Here is a 19,826-nt window from a genome sequence, read left to right on the forward strand (position 1 = left end):
ACTGTAAAAATATGATTAATGTCATGACAGCATGTGCTTTTACATGAATAAGCAATATTAAACTTTTTGGTCAGTTATACAGGATTCAACTTTTTTTTTTTTTTTTTTTTTTTTTTTTTTTTTTTTATTTATTTATTTATTTTTTAAGGTAGTTTAATTTAAGTTGATAGTACTTAAATATTTTAATTTGGCAGAAGCCATAGATCCAAAAAGAAACTCTCTCTCTCTCTCTCTCTCTCAGAAGGGAGTGGCGGGAGCTGTTGAGTTTAGTTTGAATCCAGACAGCATCAGTGTGTGTGTGTGTGTGTATGTGTGAGAGAGAGAGAGCGTCATGAGTGTGTGGCCCCTGCTGCTGCTCTCTGTGCCGCTCTGGGTCTTCACTCGGGCGCTGGAGAGGGTCGAGCTCCGCGCCGGTCATGCGCTCACCTGTGGACAGGTACAGTACGAGCAACACGTCTGTCTTCCTGGCTAGACTGATCACTTTTAAAGTTATTAATTAATTATCGTATTGAGACTAAAGTAGCTTAATTAGCTGAAGACATAAAACAGTTTTAAACCTGTTTCAGTCCTGCTTTCTAACAGTTTTTAGTGTAGTATAGTTGTGTCGCTGCAGTTCCAGACATGTTTCTACATGGATACAGTTACTGGGAATCTGGCTGTTTGCTGTGTGCGAGTGTGTACGCTTGCATGTGTGAGTGTCTGTGTGCACTAGTTTGGGTGGTTTATGAGGGTACAAGTTTGTATAATGACTCGTGTATGACACATGTATTACAATATGAGGACACTACCTGTGTCCCTGTAATACAAAGACATAAAAAACATACTAAATTGTGTGTTTTTTTTGAAAAATCTAAAAATGCATGTTTTCTGTGAGGGGTAGGTTAAGGTGCAGGGTGATAGAAAATACAATTTGTACAGTATAAAAACTATTACGCCTATGGAGAGTCCACGTAAACCACCAATACCAGCGTGTGTGTGTGTGTGTGTGTGCGAGTGTGTCTGTGTGTGTGTGCGTGTGTGAGTGTCTATGTGTGCGTGCGTGCAAGTGTGTGCGTGTGTGAGTGTCTGTGCATGTGTGCACTAGTTTGGGTGGTTTATGAGGGCACAAGTTTGTATAATGACTTGGGTATGACACAGGTAGTATTACAATATGAAGGTGGTTTATGAGGACACTACCTGTGTGCCTGTAATACAAAACCATAAAAACATTATATTTTGTTTTTTTTTTTGATACTAAAAATGCACAGTTTTCTACTATTACACCTATGGAGAGTCCACGTAAACCACCAATACCAACGTGTGTGTGTGTGAGAGTGTGTACCTGGTATTATCTACGTCTTCAGGACCAAATGTCCCCACAGTGATAGTATTGCCAGTAAATTTTGATCTTGTGGGGACATTAATTTAATTTTTTTGTATCCCATAAGGAAACAAGCTTATAAATCATACAGAATTATTTTTAGGGTATAAAAACCAGTGCGTGCATGTGAGTTTTAGGAAGTTCATCTTTTCTTTGTGCATGTGTGCAGTTCTTCGGCATGCGCTCAGTGTGTTTGTTCTCTTGCAGAACCAGCAGAGACATGCGACAGCAATTATCTACAACAATCTATGCACATCGCCACAACATAATAACTCGTGGGAACGTGATAATATGTCATGGCCACGAGATCATTTGTCCAGATGTTATGTTGAGGGAACGACATCCATTTCTCGTGGCCAGCGAGTTTAATTCTTAAACAAACCATAGAAACCTGGGATTATCAAAAATAGATAAAACATTTTTATTTACATTAAACATTCAATATTTGTATATTATTAGTATTACATTATATTATTTACACTGAAATACAATGGAAAAGTACAGCCGTGGAATGAAAAATGCGTTCTGAGTGAATTAATCTATTAAAAGCTACTTAGCAAATACAGATGGCAGAGTATTGAATAAAACAAAATCACATAGCCACCAAATAAAAAAAAATCTGACATCCAGGAAATAAAAATGTGAGCAGTTTTATGTAGCAGTTTTACCACCAATATAGACAAGTGATACCACCACGACCACCAGAAACACTTAATTGTGTCTGCCTTACAGTGAAACACAAGCTCATGACGACCGATTCCCTGACATAATACATTCACTGTGACCCATTTAACAGATGCAGCATTTTAAGTTAGAACAACTTGAACAGCAACAAAAAATAACAATACAGCGAAATAATTAACAAATTCATCATAGCTTAGTGCTGCTTTCTTAGTTGCACCGCTTGCACGGGAATTTGTGTCAGAGAAACAATTAAAATGCGACTTTGTGAAACACTGTCCTAAATTGTTGCTATAGTAGCATCATATTATTGCTAGAAAGCCTATGCATTTGGCAAATATATTTTTTAAGTAAACCATTATATTTCATAATTAAAATCTATTTTCATACTCATCTTGGGTGAGGGGCCCCCCGTGGCACCGGCCCTGGCTGACTATCGCACGTAATACAGTCTGGTAAGGCTGTATGGCAAGGCCTATATGGTTAATATAATAATTTAATAATGTAATAATTTCTATAATAAATAATATAATAATTCTAAATAAAATATTAATGAATCCATCTCTGATCATCTCGGGTTCCTCACGCATGTTTGTTTAAGCATTAAACTCATAAACATAGACATAATATTATAGTATTATCCCCTCCATAGACATAATATTATAGTATTATGTAATACTATAATTATGGCAGAAATAATTATTTTATAATTATTAAATCATTATTTACGTTGATTAGCCCCATAAAACCCACTGTTTTTATTTTGATATGTGACGATGCATTCATACATTAATTATATTCATTAAAATTATTGATTTTACCATGGTGAATATGCCAAGGTAACAGTTGCTGCACGACCAGTTTGAAAGTTTTACCACGGTAAAATTAATAATTTTAATGAATATAATTAATGTATGAAATGCATCGTCACATATCAAAATAAAAACAGTGGGTTTTATGGGGCTAATCAACGTAAATAATGATTTAATAATTATAAAATAATTATTTCTGCCATAATTATTCTAAAGCACCATTTCACAGAAATAGTGTTTAAAGAATGATGTTAAAGTGAACAAAATATGGGCAATTCTGACCTCGGGCCGATAGTTTTGACTAGGATACATCACATCCGGTCGGGCGGTCGACTAATGCTTAAAATGAAGTCGACCAGAAAAAATCCTTAGTCGAGGACAGCCCTAATATATATATATATGTCATGTGATGTATATGTCTCTGTGTGTGTTATAAATATTATGTAAGTGATTTCTGTTAGTGTGTTAATGTGACTGAATCTTTGTTCATTGTTCTGTCTCTGCAGGGTATAATTTACTGTGAAGTAAAATCAGGTAAGAAAACCTAGATGGATGTGTGAATTAGTGTATGACAGATGTTTCACCCTGACTGGCAGACCTGTGCACTTCACTGCCTTCATTTGTCTAATTGTCTTGTCTTAGGTGGCCGTACCTGTATTCAGGATGACGAGCATGTCTATGTGAGCAGTCTAGATGCCTACAGTGTGCAGTGCCAGAAGCAGCAGACCTGGAGCTTGTGCCTGAAAGTCCTGGTGAACGTCACAGTCACAGGTGCGTCATCACAGTCGGTTTGGTTTCTCTGACAGCAGGATGATGTCTTGAGGTGTGTTGATGCTGTGTTAGATGCAGATCAAGCTGTGACGGGTGATGGCAGTGGTGATGAAGAGGCAGAGGAGCCCCACGAGGAAATGCATGGAGGCGCTCATCAAGAAGACCTTGACAACATGACGTCTGCCGCCACTGTTCGTGTGTGTTACACATACTCTTCACAGAGCCACTCCAGCACGCTCCGGTTCACAGTCCGTTCCTCAGCGTTTGATGACAAAGCTACACTGCAGGTCAACAGATGGTCTATCTATCTATCTATCTATCTATCTATCTATCTATCTATCTATCTATCTATCTATCTATCTATCTATGTATTTTTTTTTTTTTTTTTAATCTGTCACAGGTCAATATATGTATGTATATATCTATCTATCTATCTATCTATCTATCTATCTATCTATCTATCTGTCTGTCTGTCTATATATCTGTCTATCTGTCTGTATGTCTATATATCTGTCTGTTTGTGTGTCTATCTATCTATCTATCTATTTATCTATCTATCTATCTATCTGTCTGTCTGTGTGTCTGTCTGTCTGTGTATCTATCTATCTATCTATCTATCTATCTATTGTCACATACCAATGGTCTACCAAGCAGAACACCTTAGCAGCTTTCAAATCTCTTTCATATCTCTCTTAAATCTCCTCAAGTATTCAGATAAGATAATGTTGGCATACCTTTCAACCTGCAAGTTCTCTCAAGACTAGACTTAAAGCCTCAGCTTCAGACATTTTTCAAATTTTGTGCAAGGCTTTGTCAAGCTAACATCATATTTAAACCTTTTCTAGTTTGGCTTTGATTTGTGAAGTGTTGTTCTGGATGAGCTGATTGTTTCAGGTGTATGTGTCGTAGGTGTGGATGTCTTTAGTGGTGGAGATACCGGAGGCAGAGCTCGGCAGTTCTGTTGTAGTCCATTCTTCATGCACAAACACTTGCAATCATGCACAAAGTAAACTTGTCGATCTTCCTTCAAAAGAGGAAGGTAAATATGCTATAAAACATGCACACCTCTTTCACTAAGTATTTGAGACACGAAAATGACTGCTGAACATTCGTTGATGGATGGCACCAATGCATTTTTCTCTTTCAGTGTGTTCCAAGGGTTTAGATGCCATCTTCTGTAAGGGTAAGTTAAGAGGTGTCCAGTTTAACTGTCTAGTTTATGTGACTGGTAGAGTGGCAATACAGTTTTTCTCAGTCACTTTGGTGCATTTCTCAAATCAGAAATGAAATTCTCAAAACTACTTGTACAACCTCCACATCATCTAGTCATTAACACACATCATAAAACCAGTTTCTCATTCTTTTGAACAAGTTGCGATTACTTTTGTACATTCATCCAATTGATTATGCACATTTATCTGTGGTTTCCTACATTATCAGTTGCTAATGTCATGTTGCTCAAAATGTATTATATAGTTTTCTGTGGAATAGTCTTACCCCTCAAAACATCTAGTCTTTAGTTCATCGTATAAGTCATTAAATGCAGAATGGTTCATCTAGCTGTCATAAACTGCCAAGCACGTTTTTTCTTACACATTATTTTTTAGACTTTTCGTAAATATGGCATGAATTGTGCAAGTGAATCTTGACTAATAAAGAGAATGTAGATCAAGCAATGATAAAGCATTTCTCTGAAATAGGTTCATCTCATGAATCTTCAGTTGGAAAGCATATACTGTATAGACAGAGGACAACACAAGATTTACAAATTCTGACTATGGACTTATTTTTTATTTTCATCTTTGTGCCCATATTTCTGTTTCCTTTTCTATATCACAATGACAGTGTAAAGGTTTTTTTTTTTTTTTTGTTTTTTTGTCAGACCACTAGTAAAAGTGTAACTAGGAAAATTATCCAGCCTCTTTCAGTCAATATCCCACATACAGTAATGTGTAAATTTGTACTTTTGTAATGGATATATACTGTATACATAAGCATATGGCATACTCTTCAATACAGTAACTGTCATCCAAAATGTTGCCATAGTTTACATCAGAAAACACTAACAAAGTGCACTGTTATATTGACAACATGACTAAGCATTTTGACTATCTTGTTTGTGAACAATGACACAAGGACTTTTCATTCTGATAGCACTGATATTTTCATTGACATAAATACTTGCTTTTGAGAGATGAACTAAAGATTTTGAGTAAGTTACAGCCTTTTGCAGGTAACCCATTGTGTGGTGCTGTTTGTGCGAATTGTTTTGAGAAATGCACATACTTCTTTGCAAATATTAAGGATGATTCGAGAAATGCACCAAAGCGACTGAGAAAAACGGTAATAAAGTTACAGATCACAGGTTCGATTTCCAAGGCATCATGTATCCTGATGAAGCGTGTAGTTTGAATGCACTGTAAAGACTAGTTCAAACTACTTCAGTGAATGCCAACAAACTCTGTGTAAAAAGCAGCAGCTGTAGCTACCCTGAAATCAAACACTAATGGCAAACACCAATCCATTATGGAAAAGTTTACTTAAAAGGGAAAATTCATTTAAATAGGGCAGGTCCAGGGAAAGTTACATGTTACTGGCTTAGTGTCATAAAAGTACATATTGGTTATTTCTTATGAGTATGAAGTATTATATAAGGTACATGTAGTAGGGTTTTACAAATATTTCAGCAACAAATAAATGTCACACCCTGGCGGCATATCATGAATATATCCCAAGAAAACATTACTTTTTTGTTTAAAAAATATATGAGAGTTGACAATTGGCTAAGTGTGCTAGTAGCACCACAAGATCATTTGCGTGGCTCGAGAAATTCCTTTAAATCAGTAATTGCATAATTTACATATGCCCCCGGTTTGCACAGACAAGATTTAAGCCTAATCCCAGATTAAAATGTAAATCTGAGTTGATCTTAAAATATGTCAGTGCCTTTATTTTGTCTCAAGATGCACACCAGAGTAAGGTTTTTTTCTAAGGTACATTTATAAAAACTACTTAAATGTCCTAATTGACCTATTGCCTAATCCTTGCTTAACCTAACCCTCTTTATGAAACCAGGCCATTATGTATTTTCACATCATTCAGTGCCCTCCACAGATGTTACCCTTGGCAAATATGAGCTAAATAAGCCATAGAAAAATGTATCTTTCATTCAAAAACATTTTCTTAAAGTAATTGAAATGTAAAAGAAAGTAAAAGAAAACACAAGGGTTTATATACCCTGGGGTTAACAGGACTAACTAGACCAGGGGTGGCCAACATCGGTCCTGGAGAGTTTTGCTCCAACCTTGATTCAAACTCACCTGCCTGTATCTTTCTAGTAGTCCTGAAGACTCTGATGAGCTGGTTCAGATGTGTTTGATTAGAGTTGGTGGAGGAAAGTGCTCTGCAAAAATTCTGCAGGTGGTACATCGAGGGCCAGAGCTAGGGGATCAGGAGGCCCAAAGAGGATTTGGTGGAGATTGTGACCACGTTGGAGCCAGAAGTAAATGCAGAGCAGCGGAGCAAGAAACCATGGGTGGAGCATGGCCTGGTGAGCACAGAGAGTTCAAGGACAGCCTCCACGATCGTGTCAGAGCAGACATAGGGTTCAGGAGTGGAGGGGGAGCTGTAGCATATTGGGGAGTATATTCCTCTCCAAAAAATATTTAGGGGTTTCTATGCAACTGGTACCATAGCCCACCATGTAGAGGGACAGGTAGAGTCTCAGGGAATAGGTAGTTTACTTTTGGAGGGTGAAATTGCATTTGCCTCCTGGAAGACATGACTTACAAGGTTCATTTACGAAAAAAAGTTATATTTATGGGTTTTCTATGGCTTTGGAGATGACAGGAAAGCATTGGGTGGAGAGAGGGGAGCGGGATCGGTAAAGGACCTCGAGACGGGAATTGAATTTGAAAGTTTATTCATCATTATGAAACTATAATGATATTTTTTTGTAGCTTGTTTACTAAAAGTCATTATTCTGAGCCATTTACACATTTTAATTTATGAACATTCATGTGTCATTCACATTGATATTAACAGTTCATCCCTGAGATTTATTGCTGAAACCCTTAAAACCTGTCTACGTGTGAACCTAGATATCAGTTTGTAAATTTTAATTTTCAGGAAGACAAATATACATAAGGATATGAAGCACAGGTTGTGTTTTTATTTTTGTTTTTGTTTTTTTTTACCTCTAAACATTTACCTCTGTAAAATTATTTATTTGTTTTTTAGAGTGATGGAAACTGATTCTTATCCTGAGGTTCCCTCTAGAGGACAACTTTAGAATAACGTCTTGTAGTCCGTCTGACATTTTGAGTTGGCAAAAAGCTTTATCTGATTTAGTCAATGAGGTTTTTTTCATAGATCTGCTGGACTCATCAGTAATCATTAAGCCCCTATCCCTAACCTCCTCTCATTGGCTTTGTCTTCCAGCCCCCCCCAAGCTGCACAAGAAAACTGACAATGTGACAGGAGCAATGAAACTGTATGTGGCCAATGAAGATAAAGAGAGTTTCCAGGAGTTTTCTGCATGCCAGAAGCTGGGCAGGAAGGGACGCTGTCTCAAGGTGGAATGGGTAGGTCACGGTGCTCTATAATACATTTGCACTTAATTGGTTCATTTAAGTTTTGACTTCTTTTTCTGTGTCTTCCTTAATGTAAAGAATAATGCCAGCCATGAGTTTTGAGCTTTTTACTCAGCTCTGTCGCCCCCCTGTCTGTGCTTCGAGGTAATGTTTATTTACATTTATTCATTTTAGCAGACACTTTTATCTAAAGTGACTAATACATGAGGAATACAGCAAGTGATTTATCATAAAGAGGCAGTAAGACACAAGAGGTGCTCGTTTTACAAAGTTTCAGGCATGGTTTAGAATAGTACAAGTTAGAACAGGGTTGAATTAAGGAAAAGTTGAATTATTGAATTAGTAAACAAATAAATAAAAAAGCATCACTAAAGTCATGCATACAAAGATACAGAATAGATTTTCTTTCAAATAAATAACACTGACTAAAGATTGAAAGCTAATACAGCGATGTTTATATTTGAACATGCGAGAACTATGTAAAAACTGTCTACCAAGAAAGTAAATTAGTTATGTGGGAAGCTACAGTATTATTATTGTTGTTGTTGTTGCTGCAGTTTTTCTTGGTCTTTAACTGATGCTTATTCTCTTTCTACCTTTACATAGATTTGGGGAAACTTTCCTCGAACCGAGTATTGTCCATTTTTGAACGAAACAGGTATGGCATTCAAATATATTCAAAATATTCAGCCGCAGCTCGATACACTCAAAGGTTTACAGGCTGGAAATGGCTTTCTAGAAGGGAGTAGGAAAGTACTACTAGTACTACCAGTAGTAGAATAAACACATTTTCATGTTGGACTAAAGCGAAGGAAAGACACAAGTTTCAACCTCCATCTCACAAGCTCTATAGATCTCCACTGTAAGCACATTTAAAATGAGAAAAAGGACAGTTTTGTTTGTTTTGGAGGAAATCATAGAAATTATATTCTTCAGTTCAGTAAATAATGCAGTCAGTGCAAACACTGTCTAACCTCACAAGTGTTTCGCTCTGGTTTGGTTCTCAGCTGTCTCAGGCTCCAGCGTGTCCGTGTCTTTGGCAGAGACTGAAGCTCATCACAAGGCTCTGGTCTGGAGTCTCAGCGCCCCCTGCAGGCTGGAGGCTCAGCTGTGGTTGTGTAGGAAGGGCTCAGGACTGGACAGCAGCTGCCATGCGGTCAGCAGCAGATCTCAGGTCCACACCCGGCTGAATGACAGCTGGATAGAGACCCAGCACAGACACTGGGTGTGAAACATGTGCTTGAGATATCTAATATGGTGCAGGACAAGTCACATGGTGACGTTTAATAATAATTAGGGTTAGGGGTTGATTCAAAAATCACAAGAATGAGAACTGTATAAGCTATAGTAATCATGAGACTTGACTTGACAGTACAAGTAAACTCAAGTGTGCTTCTGAAGTATACTTCTCTTACACTTATTTTTCTTTCATCTTTTAACAGCAGTTAAAAGGAGAGTTTGTACAAGTGGAGCGCCATCCTTCATTGTGTGTGCAGGTACCTAATATGTATTTTATCACGTTTGCAGTTAATTTCTGACATACCTGTGTGTTTTGGGGAACTGGCAGCGTTGTGTCTCTTGTCCAGGTTAAAGTGGCGGGAACGGATGGTTTCCTGGGACCAGTGTGTCCTTTTGAAGGCAAGAACTCACATCCATTAGTTCTACATAGGGAGCAGTTTTAACTTTAGTACTACAACATAAAGCATCACAGATGTGATGTAATACCAGCTGGTTGTTTCTCTGCTGCAGTGTCGAGGGATCGCTGGAGCGTGCCGCTGGTGCTGTGTGCGCTGCTCGTGAGTCTGTCGGTGCTGGCAGCCTATGCAGTGCAGGGCACACTGAAGAGTGAGTAGAACACAGATTACACTAAAACAGGAAGCAGCACAACGGTTTTCAGTGTAATGATCGGCTTTACTGGCCGAATTACATGAATTTAAAATGGGGTCAGATTAAACTGTGTGGGGGGCTTTGAGTGTTTAAAAAGTCAGACAACAATGTTAAAAGTGAAAATCAAATATGTATTTACAATGTTCACAAGGGACTTAAAACACCACAATAAAACTAGAAATCCCTTAAAACAGTCCTTAAGAATTCCAGCATGCTGTAAGTCCAAATATGAATGTGAGAAGTGTCCACGGGTGTATATACAATCCAAAGAAGGTGATAATCCAATAAAGTGCAGTTCTGGAATGGTAAGTCCACAAAGGTAACTCCTCATCCAGCTTTTGGTCAAAGACCCTGTCTGTTTGTCATGCTGCCTCCTTTATACTGTTCAGCAGACCCAGAGTCATACACACATGAAAATGGTTAAGAGGAATAAAATGGCTAAGACAACATGAAAACCTATTAAAACTCAAATATACATGAAATCATTATAATATATTGAGCAGGTTAAATCAGTGTATTAGAATGATTCCTGAAGATCATGTCACACTGAAGACTGCGCATCACAGAAATAAATTACAGTTTAACAGAGATTCACATAGAAAGCAGCTGTTTAAAACTCTAATAATATTTCACAGTAATACTGCTTTTGCTGTATTTTTGATCAAATAAATGTAGCCTTGTTGGGCAGAAGAGACATTTTAAAAATCTTACCCCAGACTTTTAGAACTTTTAAAACTCCTTTTTACCTTTTTAAAAATAATTTATCAGGTTTTTAATTTGCAATAATAGCTGAAATTGTGCAACTATAATTGAACCCCATTAAAGCTACGAATTCGTATGCGTGTAGAAAACAGTGGCATACTGGTGGAAAATATATACTGTACTGTTGAAAGGTCAGCTGGTCATCATGACAAAATAAACACTCAACAGGATGAGCAGAACAAAGAGAGCGCAGAGAGACATGAAACTAGCACTGCTATGTATGAAGTCAGTGGTTGGGACAATGGTCAGTTAATAGGTATCTTGACATGCTCTAATTTTCCTCAATAGGAATTACTCCAGTCCTAGTTCAGATTCGGAAAGTTGTGCTAATATGAAGAATAAATTTTGCAGTCTGATTCACATTTTCCTTTTCATGTGGATTTATGTATTCCAAACAAAACAGTCGTGGCCTAATGGTTAGAGAGTGTGACTTCGAGACTCAGGTCTGGCAGGGATTCATGTGATTCACATGTTCATGTGACGAAAACGTATGTAAACACACATTATGGCACTGCTGCAGTGTGTGCAAGCTATTTTGGAATCTGATTGAGAAAATAGTCAGATTCAAGTGTTTTCATGGTTAAAAGTTTTTCCCTGTTGATCCTGTTGATTATTTCAGGTCTAAACCAACCCCTCCACTATGGAGCTTAAAATATGACAAAACTATTTAAATTTGAATTATTCACACTTGTCATTTAACAAAACTGAATTTTATGTGGCATTTAACAGTTTTTTTTTTAACTTGAATATTGAACATTTGAAATTTAACACAATTAATTTGATTGATTTTTTTATGGCAGATTTTTTTGTAGACATGTATTTTCAAACAGCGGATTTTTTGTTCTGAATTCTTAGACTGCAAATATCCAGTTTTAAAAAATACAGCTTCAAGTTTTCAAGATGAAGAAGAAATTCAAAACATTAAATTCAATATTCTAAAATTCAAAACACCGAAATTCAGATTGTACAGAAAGTCATCCACAGGGAAGAGTAGATGATCCCCGAAAAGTCGAATAAACCATTTTGGCCAGTTACTACGGTGACAGGGAGGGGACATGTTCGGTTCAAGTAGTTTTGTCATGGCCACTATCCTTACCTCAACAAAATGATCTTGTGGCCACTACATATTACCATGTTTTCCCTGCCATAAAAAAATTAAAAAATAAATTGTGTTAAATTTCAAATGTTCAATAGTCAAGTAAAAAAAAAAATCTAATTAAAAACTATATTAAATGCCACATAATATTCAGTTTTGTTGAATGACACTGGTCAATAATTAAAATGTACACAATTAAAATTCTAATAGTTTTGTCACATGTTAAGCTCCATACTCCACCCTAGACTTTACCTTGTATACATATTTGCATACGAAGTTTGTAGGGCATTAAATTACATGCACACGATGAACGTAAGACACTGTGAAACTGACCTCAGACCATCAGACCGTCCTCACTCTTTTACAGTACCGCAGACTGGGTGGAGAAATGGAATCATATGTAATGGAAATAATTTCTCAATACATAAAACAGGCTTGAGTTTCTATGTGCATTATTTTTAATCTACGTGTATTATTTTTATTCTTTTGATCTTTGTGTAAAATGTGTATGTTTGTGAGCCGGAGTGGTAATAACCCTTCTCTCTCTATAACAGGCTGCGTGTTCAGATGGCTGAAGGTGGACGATGTGAAGCGTGAGTCTCCTTCATGCTCTCTCCTCTCATGCTGGTCAGTTCCTGTAGTTGTTGTGAGTGACGGTCATGTGTTTTCAGCTGCGGTGGGGGGTGTGGAGGTGCTGCTGGTGTGTCCTCTCGATGCGGACTGCACCGTCACTGAGCCGGTGTGCCGTCTGTGCTCCAGTCTCTCCGCCGTGGGCTTCAGCGTCTCTCTGGACCTGTGGAGCCGCTCGGAGATCAGCGCCCTGGGGCCCGTGCCCTGGCTGCACTCCTGTCTGGACCGGGTTCAGCGGCGCGGGGGGAAGGCGGTGCTGGTCCTGACCCAGGCGGCCTGCGAGCGGGCCGAGGAATGGGGCTGTCGAGTTGCCAAGCAGAAACCACAAGAAGAAAGACAGACGTGGGTAAACAGGGGTGTCCAGTCCCTGACGTGCTCCGAGGTCTTCGACGCATCGCTGAGCTGCATTCTGGCCGACTATCTGCTGGGTCGAGCCGGAGAGCGGTTCATGCTGGTCTGGTTTGATGGGCAGAGCCCTGTGACGGCCCTGCCGGAGTTCTTCAGGGAGCTGCCTCTGTTCAGCCTGCCTTCTCAGAGTCTGGACTTCATAATGGAGCTCACGCAGGGGCCTCGTAAGGGACAAAGAGTATCAGAGCGGTGGGTGCGAGGGGGCGCGTTGAGAGCAGTATCAGGGGCGCTCCAAGGGCTCGCGGGAGCTACAGGACACATGCGTGCAAGGCTCCCTCGGGACTCTGTAGAGCCTGAGACGGAGGAAGCCTGGGAAACTGTCCGGCTACAGGCAGACTAGTCGAACCCTGCTGTCCTCACAAAAACAGACACTGCAGGGTGGGTCTAAACTAGTCTCAGCCAGACCTTTGACTAAGCGGCATGAGGTCTGGTCCTTGCTGGACCTTATTCTGGACAGAAACAAGGCTCTTACAGGAACAGTTCACGCAAAACAGCTGATAAAAACATCACAATAATCCACAGCACTCCAGTCCAACATCTGGAGAAGACAGAAGCTGAAACACATCCAGCATTAAGACATTAACTGATGGACTGGACTGGAGTGCTGTGGATTACTTGTGGATTATTGTGATGTTTTTATCAGCTGTTTGGACTCTCATTCTGACGGCACCCATTCACTGCAGAGCATCCATTGCTGAGACACTGATGCAGTGCTACATTTCTAACAAACCTGATGAAGAAACAAACTCATCCTGATCTTGGTTTGTGAGTGAGCATTTTCATCATGTTTTTGTTTTTAGTGAACTATTCCCTTAACGTGTACTCAGAAGTAGCGCAGCTCAGTGAAATTTCACGAGCGAAATCCAGTCATTTTGGAAGGAGTCTGTGTGATCTGGAGTTTGGCACGAGGATTTCTCATGTTCGGGTTGATCGTGTGGATTCACCGCCTTCACCAACATGAAGCTGCTTGGGTTTGAAAGGGACTTCTGTGTGAGCTGTGCTTTATAAATCACTATTGATAATATAACATTGGAGCTTTTTTTAACCCATGAAATCTAACGTGACCGCACCTATAGACACTGTGTGACCCGCATGATGACTGGTGTTCAGGAAACTGCCCAGGTCTGAACGAACTCAGTCTGACGCTGATGTAAGAATGTATAAATGATATGTAAATGTATGCCTTATCTCAAGCTCAGAATAGAGTCTGCAGGATGGACCAGAGCTTGTTTTACATAAGAAACCACAAGAGACCAGCTGGCCTCCCTCTTGAGAACATGAAGACACACAAAACATGACAGAACTCCGAAGACAAATGTAAGAGAAGGTCAAAACTGTGAGAGAAGTCACTTTTTTCCTCTGACTAATGCACAATTAAACTGCCGTGCCATATGGAGTACAGAGGAGGCACAAAGGCTGTATCTTAGAAACACAGATGGTAATAAGCTATATTTCTCGTATTCGATGTAACTGTAAGCTTTTGAGTCAGGTGTCCGGTTGCATGATTGATTTGTCTTTTATCATATTTTTGAAAAATATTTGTGGTTTGAAGTTGTATGCCTATACAGTAAAAAGTGTGACAACTAGCCCGTCTCCCCTATTGGTTTATTTGTATAATTATGTTCAGCAACTAGTGATTTTTTAATTAAATGACATGTCAGTTCGCATGTGTAAAACAAACAAAAAAAAAAAAAACATACATTCATATAAATATCTAAATAAATATCTAAAATAAATTATATATATATATATATATAATATTATACGTATATACGTACACACACACACACACACACACACACACACACACATATATGTGTGTGTCGCCATAAGGTTAAATAAGTGGGCAGGCGTTGACGAAACATGATCCACGGCACACGGCGGTCTGATTGGCGCATCAGAATCGTTCTTTGAAAGGATTGGCTGTTTACACGAGGAGGCGGGACTTGAGCGATCAGCTGCAGAATGAGCTAGAAGAGCGAGCGGTGTCGGAGATGTTATAACTGCTCCTGGAAACGCGTCAAAGGGATTTGGAGGCTGTTTACCACCAAACGCGATCTTATAAAGTGAGTACACGGAACAGAACGCTCCGGCATACGTGGTATTCAAACAAAAGCGTGTAAATGTAACAGCGTTTGTTTCGATGTAGTGTCGCGTCGCAGCCATCGCCGTAGAAACACTGTTGCAGTTTAATGAATCCTGTGTACATGAGCAATGCAACGAATGACATCGTTTATTTGAAGACTAGAGCTGCAGTGTTGCATGAATATAGGACCTCGAGCAGGCATTCAGTCATTCGGTCTGTGCAGATGCTGTTGTGCACCTTTGATCTGGCCTACATACAGCAGCATCAGCATCAGCATCACAGCAGCATCAGCATCACTGGACTGAGGGAAGAGTCCAGATCAGATCTGCCCCAAACAAACATCAGACAGGAAGAGGAGCTGATCTTTCTGGAAATCCATAAGGGCTTGAGCAGTCTAAGGATGCTTTTGAGCCTCATAACCACAACACACCATATGGCTCTTTCATGTCATATTTATCACAAGCCGTCAGGTCCAAAGTCTGAGACCACTAGTGAAAATGTTTTGGATTAAAAGAAAAAAAAAAATATTTCTATATATAGATATTTCTATATATAGATATATTTGTATATATATATATATACACACACTACTGGTCAAAAGTTTGGGATCAGAACAATTTTTATTATGTTTTTTTTAAGTTTCATATGCTCGTCAGTGCTACATTTATTTGATCAGAAATACAGGAAAAATATTTATATTGTGAAATATTATGACGTAAAATAACGTTTTTCTATTTTAATATGCATTAAAATCTAATTTATTCTTGTGATGCAAAGCTGAATTTTCAGCATCATTACTTCAGTGTTCAGTGTCACATGATCCTTCAGAAATTATTCTAATATACTGATCATAAACTACTGTAAACAGTGTGGAAAAAATATTGGCAGACCCCTGACTTTGTGTGTCAAGATGAAAAGTGAAAACACACGTATGTTAAAGCTGTTGTGTGTAGTGTGAATGATCCGTGTGTGTGTGTGTGTGCAGGACGGGATGTGCTGGTCGTGGCCGCTCGTGTCAGTGCTGGTGCTGTGCTCGCTCCTGTCTGTCGGGACGGTGAGGACGGCGCCCTGTCAGACCTGCCGCAGACTCACTGACCGCTTCATCAAGGTCTGGCTGACAACTTTGTAGCTTACTTCAGAGTCAAATACGGTCTTGAATGAGCTTCAATTTATATGGAAAACAAAAAACAAAATAGTAAATGACAATAAATAAAAAAAAGATAAATATCAGCAGCCTGAGAGTTACAGACAGTTTATTTACCAAACACCAGTGCAGTGTTTCAGTCAGTCAGGTCTTCATCAGGTACAGTCCTCATCCTCAGGAAGACCTGACAGATCCAAATATTGCTCTGATTTTCTAAATAAACCTTCTGAGCCTGCAGTTAATACTTCTTAAAATCTATGTAATTTATAATGAATGTGCAGACATCTGTCTTTTTTTGTTGTTATTTTCATTTTTTTAAACACATTCTTTTATATGCACAAAACATAGAAATAAACAACATCCAAAAAATATTTTAATAGAACGTTTTAATATAAAAGTCTTACAAATGACAGAAATAACAGTGTGTGATGAATTTATGCATCATTCTCTAAACCCAGTGTGAAGGGCTTGTATGTTGACAAGAACATTGAATCGTTCAGTTCAGTTCAGTTCAGTTCAGTTCAGTTCAGTTCAGTTGGTGCTTCTTTCATTAGGGTTTGGAGCGAACAGCCAATAAGAACTTTGGAGGAGGGAACACAGCTTGGGAGGAGGAGAAGCTGGCGAAATATGCACGCAGGTAAACATTAGGGTGGCCCTTATTGGGGGGTATTTTTTTTTTTTTTTGTTTAAATGAAAATCTCACCCCCTCATTTCTTTCTCCACTAAAAGTATGTAATGTACGCAAAACAGCATCCAGATGATTTGTGGTTTAGTGTTTGCTCAAAGAATGTTTATTTTTTTCAAAATGTAATTCAGGTTATTTTTAGTTTTGTTTATGCTGGTTTTTTTTTTTGATAAACGTTTGACTGTTTCTGATATCAGATGAGCCTCTAACCATTAGGCCACAGCTACCCCTTTGTTTCTCCACTAGAAGCAGGGGCAGTAGTGGCCTAATGGTTAGAGAGTCGGACTTGTAACCTGAAGGTCGTGGGTTGGAGTCTCTTCCACCTTCAGTAACCATGACTGAGGTGCTGCCGCTCCGGGTGTGTGTGCATTGGATGGGTTAAATTGCAGACCACAAATTCTGATTATGCGACACCATACTTGGCTACGTGTCACAACAATGACAGAACACTGATCTCCGTCAGGATTTCCTAAATGAAGATCCTGGTACCCTGGCAAACCATGCAAATTCAAGAAAGAGGTGTTGCGCTTATCCAAGAAAACAACGAACTCCTGAAGACTGAAGAACAAGCGCTTTCATTATGCAGATTGTCAGAGAGCCCCGAAATCCGTTTCCAGATCCCTGCAAGAGTACTGTGGCTGAGGGACTTGTCGGATAATCAGAAATATCTAGATCAGATCTGTTTTGTTCCAAGTTCACTTTCTTCACCAGTACAGTAACTTCACTTTTTAACATTCTGCTTCTGTGTCTGCAAAAACTTTGTGGCTGAAGAACATGTTGGACTAACATCACAATCTCAATCAGATTACAGTTTTTCAAAGATCAGCAGTGTTTTATTTTTAGCTTTTTTTTTTTAGATTTTATTTTTGCCATTTTATGCCTTTATTTCGATAGGACAGTAGTGGACAGGAAGCGAAGTGGGGACGGGATCAGAAAAGCTCGGGACTCAAGCTCAGGACAGCACTACATGCCGGTCTAACAACACTGTGCTGTGCTCTCGTTTTTAACCTAATTCACAGTTTACTAATGGCTATACATCTTTACTGATCCACTCGCAGCGTTATTGCAGAGCAGAAGACTGTCCGTCCTGGTATATGATCTCAATGTTCGGTCTGCAGCCTTTGTTTCACAGACTCTCCTCTGTGTGTGTGTGTGTGTGTGTGTGTGTGTGTGTGTGTGTGTGTGTGTGTGTGTGTGTGTGTGTTTGCAGTGAAACGCGTCTGTTAGAGATCGTAGAGGCTGCATGTGACAAGACTGACTTTGACTGCAACAGGCTGCTGGAGCAGATAGAGGACCAGGTGGAGACATGGTGGTTTCACAGGTGCCGGTCTTCTTCTTTTGCTTGTTTGTGATTTACATTACTGGCTGGTTGTGCAGTCATTAGGCAGGCTTGAGAAAGTGGGAATTTAAGCTGCTTCTTCTGAGACTACATTTGGACTGTATCGCCGATGAGATTTTTCAAGCTACAATCCTTAAACTCGGGTCAGACATTCAGACTTGTCTGACTCGGGTTGATATATATTTTTTAACTGATCAGACTTATGAATTTCGTTGAACAGACAATCAAAACTATGACACACAGTCATAGAAAGTCACATAGACTTTCATCGAGGGGGTCAAAACTTTTGTACAGTAAGACTTATAGAGTGTTTAAGCTGTCTATCATCAGCAAAGCTTAATGACTATCCTAACTTTCAAACTTCAGACTTTTACAACAGCTTCAAAATCTCCTGCTAGGCCCTCTCAAGCCATCTTCACAGTTTGTTCTCTAACTTTACTGATCTAGTTTTTTTAATCTTTCCCCTTCCCTGTGCTTCATTGACACCAAAGATTTTGATGACTGTGAACAAAGATTATATATATTTTGCTTTATGCTACATAATTAAAAAAGAGAGACTGATCAAACAGGTTCTGTTCAGAGTGTAAGTACATTAGATTAGATTAGATTAGATTAGATTAGATTAGATTAGATTAGATTAGATTAGATAGACATTATTGTCCCGAAGGAAAATTATCTTGGACACATAAAATCCAGTGACTGCTGTTTAAATGAGTAACATAATACAGTACATGCACACGCCTGCACGCACACAATACCTACAATACATACACAAACTGCCATCAACCAGCTAGTTGCACACTACCCATCATACAACACACCTATAATCATCATAATAATAAAATTCATAGAAACACACACACACACACACACACACACACACATATATACACATACATACACATGATTACCGTTATCATTACAATTAAGAACAGAAGTACAGAACAAATTATCATCTGTTTACTCTGAGTAAACTTACCTGCGTGTCATTGATGATGTGGAAATTGTTGGTTGACATGCAAGACGTTGTATGTATGAGAATTGTGTTGTGTGTGAGGTTACAGACAGCAGGAGGCTCCAGACCTGTTCGACTGGCTGTGCATTGAGGAGCTCAGACTGTGCTGCCCACCTGGACACTACGGGCCTGAATGTGCAGGTGCTCAAACACACACACACACACACACACACACACACACACACACACACACACACACACACACACACACACACACACACACACACACTCTCTCTCTCTCTCTTTACACTTCACACATACACACACACACCACCACACACACACACTCTCTCTCTCTCTCTCTCCTCTTCTCTCTTTTCCATCTCTCTCTCTCTCCTCCCCTTTCTCTCTCACTCTCTCTCTCCCACACATTCACTGATCTCTGGTCAAACATCGTTTTGTAATATTGGCTCCCAAGCTAGGTAATTTGAGTATCTCTGCCTTACAGCAACTGAAATAATGTAATATTTGCTCAGATACACCAAATCGGTTGATAGGACCTATCGGTCTCATGGTTGTTATGTTGTTTCAGAGTAGAACTGTTGATCATGAATCTTA

The 19,826-nt window shown here is 39.1% G+C and overlaps 2 protein-coding genes across 3 annotated transcripts; both read left to right on the forward strand.

Moving 5' to 3' along the window:
* Positions 1–269: 269 nt before the first annotated feature.
* Positions 270–13,513, forward strand: LOC109094520 (interleukin-17 receptor C-like). Its single transcript, XM_042762999.1, is given in 15 exon segments — positions 270–436; positions 3,360–3,387; positions 3,496–3,624; positions 3,697–3,911; positions 4,534–4,663; positions 4,772–4,807; positions 8,065–8,207; positions 8,295–8,360; positions 8,823–8,874; positions 9,224–9,441; positions 9,659–9,712; positions 9,803–9,854; positions 9,966–10,061; positions 12,516–12,554; positions 12,633–13,513. Coding segments are annotated over 15 exon segments (2,070 nt in total). The 5' UTR covers positions 270–331; the 3' UTR covers positions 13,340–13,513.
* Positions 13,514–14,932: 1,419 nt separating this feature from the next.
* On the forward strand, positions 14,933–19,426 carry LOC122145862 (cysteine-rich with EGF-like domain protein 2-A). 2 transcript variants are annotated; one of them, XR_006160595.1, is made up of 5 exons: positions 14,933–15,065; positions 16,071–16,193; positions 16,784–16,866; positions 18,125–18,235; positions 19,318–19,426. XR_006160595.1 is itself a non-coding variant. In XM_042761435.1 (5 exons), exons 2-5 carry the CDS (start codon positions 16,077–16,079, stop codon positions 19,357–19,359), a joined length of 360 nt encoding a protein of 119 aa, XP_042617369.1. In that variant the 5' UTR covers positions 14,947–15,065; positions 16,071–16,076; the 3' UTR covers positions 19,360–19,405. The 2 variants fall into 2 exon arrangements, 1 of the variants encoding a protein (XP_042617369.1); XM_042761435.1 differs by having other exon boundaries at positions 14,947–15,065; positions 19,311–19,405.
* The last annotated feature ends 400 nt before the right edge of the window (positions 19,427–19,826 follow it).

The sequence above is a fragment of the Cyprinus carpio genome, chromosome A8 (assembly GCF_018340385.1).
Source record: "Cyprinus carpio isolate SPL01 chromosome A8, ASM1834038v1, whole genome shotgun sequence".
Classification (NCBI taxonomy): domain Eukaryota; kingdom Metazoa; phylum Chordata; class Actinopteri; order Cypriniformes; family Cyprinidae; genus Cyprinus; species Cyprinus carpio.